The sequence below is a fragment of the Penaeus chinensis genome, chromosome 31 (assembly GCF_019202785.1).
Source record: "Penaeus chinensis breed Huanghai No. 1 chromosome 31, ASM1920278v2, whole genome shotgun sequence".
NCBI classification, from domain to species: domain Eukaryota; kingdom Metazoa; phylum Arthropoda; class Malacostraca; order Decapoda; family Penaeidae; genus Penaeus; species Penaeus chinensis.
The window spans coordinates 9,798,801-9,803,800 of NC_061849.1; the positions used below are offsets into that span (position 1 = coordinate 9,798,801).

A 5,000-nucleotide genomic window follows, 5' to 3' on the forward strand; every position below is an offset into this window, starting at 1 on the left:
CACTTTCCTTTATCACTTCAGTTACAACTTTCACTGAAAACTTGGTTGCCATTCCAATACTTGGTAAATCCATCTCAATGCCCTGGGGTAATGAAGTAATTGTAGGCTGTCCAAGATTCAGCGGAGCATCTTGGACAAGTCTGGTCTCTGGGGAGAGAGGTGGCGTGGCCATAGAACCACCCCACATTCCCCACCAGGATTCACTGGGTGGAGAAGTGGATAGACTAGAGGTTGTGGACCAAGCACTTGACCATATACCAGTGTCTATACTCTGGTCTATGCTGTTATCCACACTAGCATCTAGACTATGTTCCATTAATGGCTCATGGGAAGCATCGTACTTATTGCCATTTATACTCGTCGATCCTAAAACACTCATGGTAGAGGTGTACATGCTGCAGTTGCTACTGGTCTCGAACAATCTAGCTGAAAGGTTGTCTGGCAGATATGTTGACAAGTCCAATCCATCTGACTGGAATGACATATCTTCACTCCCTTCACTTGGTTCTTGAGTGGTGGGAATGTCAGAAATTTCTGGCTGATCCTTCATGGCCCTCAGGGCATACAACCTTCGCAGGTTTGCTAACAAAACATCACTGGTATCTGGATTTGATACTATTCCTGCATCCTCTGCTAAAGCGAGCATTGCACTAGCAAGTCTGTCATGTCTGCCTCTGATGATGAAACCTCGCATTGGGGAAACACCTGCAGCTTCCTCAGGGTCATGAACAAAGTGACATCGTGCCCCATACTGGCAATATCCATGAGTGTGGTACTGGCGGCAAGGCTCTGTCTTGTAACGTGGATGTCTAGGTATGGCGCGAAGTTCACCTATGCCATGAGCAAAGGTACACGAGTCTCCAAACCTGCTGATAAAAATATCTTTAATTTTCTATACTACAATTATATTAAAAAGATGTCATAAGATTCAACTAATATAAATTCTTAAATATTTCAAAAGGTTATGAAAATTCTAAATAACTACCATTAGTACTTGACCACACACAAAGCAATACTTGCAATAAACCTGGGAATTAAATATTATGCAAACATCTATTGGTTGGTGATTAGCCTGAAAGCATGCTCAAGATACTCAAGTACCTCAAGAAATCAGGTGTATTTCTAACCAACACCTTTTTCTAATCAACAAGCAAATCATTAAGAAAACCTAACCTGTAGAAGAGAATTAGACAACATTACCTTGTGGCAAAATACTTGTACCATTAAACGGTCAAAAAAACAATAGGGTTCTGCAATGAAGCTCAAAAGCCCAGTTCAGTTTCAATTTACGATGCATGTTTCCTACAGCAAAAGCAGCAGTAGTCTACTATATCTGTACCTCTAGTGACACCAACATCAGAGGTTCTAAAACTGATTAGTCCATTAAGAAATATTTGGTGGTTCAAGGACTTTCACTACTAGTTACAAACATGCATCAACCCTTCAGTTGAAGGGAAAATATGCTAACTTTAGGTATATAATGGCACTAAGAAAATCTGGTTTTCTGAAATACATTTAGTAGTAAAATATTTTGCCTTTTATTATGTTGGTAATCTTTGTCCTACAAGACCCAATGCAGTAATCACTGTTCTGCTGTCTGTGCAAAGAACATGAACTGCACTTTCTTTACTATTCAGAAATAGAAAAGGAGGAAGGGAGGGTGGGGAAGCAGCAGCAACTTCATAACTGAATACAAAATTTAAAAATATTCCATTATTTCATAATGGATACAACTTTTCAGGTTTGACAATAAAACCGATTTCATATTCCTTAATCACCCAGAATTAGTAGACAAGTCAAAAGAAAACTATTACTAGAGAGGGAGGGAGGGTAATCGACATGCATACAGACGGAGGGAGGGAAGGAGCGAGGACAGACAGACAGACAAGGTGGGAGGGGGGGACAGGGGAAGGGCCAGAGGCAGAGATAGACAAGGTGGGAGGAGGAGGAGGGGGGGGGGGGCCCAGAGGCAGACAGACAGACAAGGTGGGAGGGGGGGACAGGGGAAGGGCCAGAGGCAGAGACAGACAAGGTGGGAGGAGGAGGGGGGGGGGGGGGGGGCAGAGGCAGACAGACAGACAAGGTGGGAGGGGGGGACAGGGGGCCAGAGGCAGACAGACAGACAAGGTGGGAGGAGGAGGAGGGGGGGGGGCCAGAGGCAGAGACAGACAAGGTGGGAGGAGGAGGAGGGGGGGGGGGGCAGAGGCAGAGACAGACAAGGTGGGAGGAGGAGGGCCAGAGGCAGAGGCAGACAGACAGACAAGGTGAGGAGGGGGGGGGGGGTGGAGGAGGGCCAGAGGCAGACAGACAGACAAGGTGTGAGGGGGGGGGGGGGGGTGGAGGAGGGCCAGAGGCAGACAGACAGACAAGGTGTGAGGAGGGGGGGGGGGGGAGGAGGGCCAGAGGCAGACAGACAGACAAGGTGTGAGGAGGGGGGGGGGTGGAGGAGGGCCAGAGGCAGACAGACAGACAAGGTGGGAGGAGGGGGGGGGGGGGGTGGAGGAGGGCCAGAGGCAGACAGACAGACAAGGTGTGAGGAGGGGGGGGGGGGGGTGAGGAGGGCCAGAGGCAGACAGACAGACAGACAAGGTGGGAGGAGGGGGGGGGGTGGAGGAGGGCCAGAGGCAGACAGACAGACAGACAAGGTGGGAGGAGGGGGGGGGGTGGAGGAGGGCCAGAGGCAGACAGACAGACAGACAAGGTGGGAGGAGGGGTGGGGGAAGGGCCAGAGGCAGACAGACAGACAGACAAGGTGGGAGGAGGGGTGGGGGAAGGGCCAGAGGCAGACAGACAGACAGACAAGGTGGGAGGAGGGGCGGGGGAAGGGCCAGAGGCAGGACAGACAGACAGACAAGGTGGGAGGAGGGGGGGGGGGGAAGGGCCAGAGGCAGACAGACAGACAGACAAGGTGGGAGGAGGGGGGGGGGAAGGGCCAGAGGCAGACAGACAGACAGACAAGGGGGGAGGAGGGGGGGGGGGGAGGGCCAGAGGCAGACAGACAGACAGACAAGGTGGGAGGAGGGGGGGGGGGGAAGGGCCAGGAGGCAGACAGACAGACAGACAGACAAGGTGAGGAGGGGGGGGGGGGAGGAGGGCAGTGGCAGAAAGGTGAGGTGGGCCAGAGGCAGACATGGTGGGAGGAAGGGGGGGGGGGGAGGAAGGCCAGAGGCAGACAAGGTGAGGAGGGGGGGGGGAGGAAGGCCAGAGGCAGAAGACAAGCAGGGGGGGGAGGAGGGCCAGAGGCACAGACAGAATGCAGGGGGGGGTGGAGGGCCAGAGGCAGACAGACAAGCAGGGGGGGGAGGAGGGCCAGAGGCAGACAGACAAGCAGGGGGGGGAGGAGGGGCCAGAGGCAGACAGACAAGAGGGGGGGGAGAGGAGGGCCAGAGGCAGACAGACAGGCAGGGGGGGGAGGAGGGCAGAGGGAGGACAGACAAGAAGGGGGGGGGGGAGGAGGGCAGAGGCAGACAGACAAGCAGGGGGGGGAGGAGGCGCCCCAGAGGCAGACAGACAAGCAGGGGGGGTGAGGATGGCCAGAGGTAGACAGACAAGCGGGGGGGGGGAGGAGGGCCAGAGGTAGACAGACAAGCGGGGGGGGGGGGGGGAGGAGGGCCAGAGGCAGACAGACAGACAAGGTGAGGGGGGGGGGGGGGAGGAGGGCCAGAGGCAGACAGACAAGCAGGGGGGGGGGGATGAGGGCCAGAGGTAGACAGACAAGCGGGGGGGGGGGGGGAGGCAGAGGTAGACAGACAAGCGGGGGGGGGGGGGAATCTAGACAAGCAGGGGGGGGGGGGCAGAGGTAGACAGACAAGCAGGGGGGATAAAATTAATATAATGTACATCACGTAGGTATAGGAAGGATAAAGCCGTGTTCAAACTTGAAGAAAAAATCTACCGTTTATTATCGATTACAGGCAATTTTTACTTTCGAAAATATTTATATCGATAAAATGGAAATGACAACCTAAGAGGCCACTGCATTTTAGTACTACAAGCACCCAAGACTCAATGACAACGTCTAGAATCTAGAATCTTTCAAAGAATTCTAGAATAGGTACTGAGAAGAAATCAAATACTCTATGGTAGCTAATTTCTACCATAGCAGATAATGGAAAATGTTGAAAGTATTGATAGACCTAGCTTGTTTAATACACATTTTTATCAGTGGAAAGAAAATTGTTCAGGCCTACGTAAACAAACAGACTAACGTACCAGCTTACACATGCGGTAACCTAACGAAGTTCATACCTAGTCCATTGATGGGAAAAAAGTACCAAAATACTGACCAACCTCAAAACCTATTTATACTTACAAACCTACATGGAAAAAAATCAATTCAAAATGAGCCTCCCACACCCACCCCATACCCCCACCACCACAGCCAACAACAAAAGGGATACTTACCCTCCTATATATGCCATCTACGTCCCTACTGCCACACACTCAACATGGGAAAAGACAAACAGGGCAGGGCTGGCGTGGAGAGAAGCAAAGCAGAAGGGGGCGAACACTTGACAGCACCAAACAAAAGACCTGATAAAGCCGGCAGGAGCATGCATTGACTCCCCCTTCTCAACCCCCTCCCCCTCCCTCTCCCATGCCCCTGCCCCTCCTCCTGGCCCGCGTGAAAGTGCGCGTGTGTAACCTGATCCTTATGTCACGCTGTTTTTCCTCCCGGGGATCTCGCTTCAAGGGAGGTGGAGCAAGCAAAGAGCGAGACAAGGAATGATGGCACTTCCACCTCCACTGGTTCTTCTGAAGCTACTTTCGACATTCAAGCCATTTATACGAGTTGCATTTCACACCTCTGTCACTCTGAACAACCTATAGTATCAATGAGGAAGGGGAGGGGGGGGGGGTACACAACAAAAGCATAGAAGTAAAGAAGACAAAAGGGAGAAGGAAGGTAGACAAGGATAAGCCAAGAAATAATACCCGGCCTCGGCGACCAGCCTAACTACAGGAACACCGACCTGCATAGCCCGTTCTCCTCGAAGGTC

General features: G+C 52.1%; 1 protein-coding gene across 1 annotated transcript in view; it reads right to left on the reverse strand.

Annotated features, from left to right (window-relative positions):
• The window catches only part of LOC125041614 (zinc finger CCCH domain-containing protein 61-like), an 8,006-nt gene that overhangs the window by 1,744 nt on the left and 1,262 nt on the right, over positions 1-5,000 (reverse strand). The window contains exons 2-3 of the mRNA XM_047636670.1: positions 4,974-5,000; positions 1-866 (exon numbers count right to left, since the gene is read on the reverse strand). The exon at positions 1-866 is cut by the window's left edge and continues 1,744 nt beyond it; the exon at positions 4,974-5,000 is cut by the window's right edge and continues 336 nt beyond it. Of these exons, the coding sequence (XP_047492626.1) occupies positions 1-866; positions 4,974-5,000 (893 nt within the window). The remainder of the gene's footprint in view (positions 867-4,973) is intronic.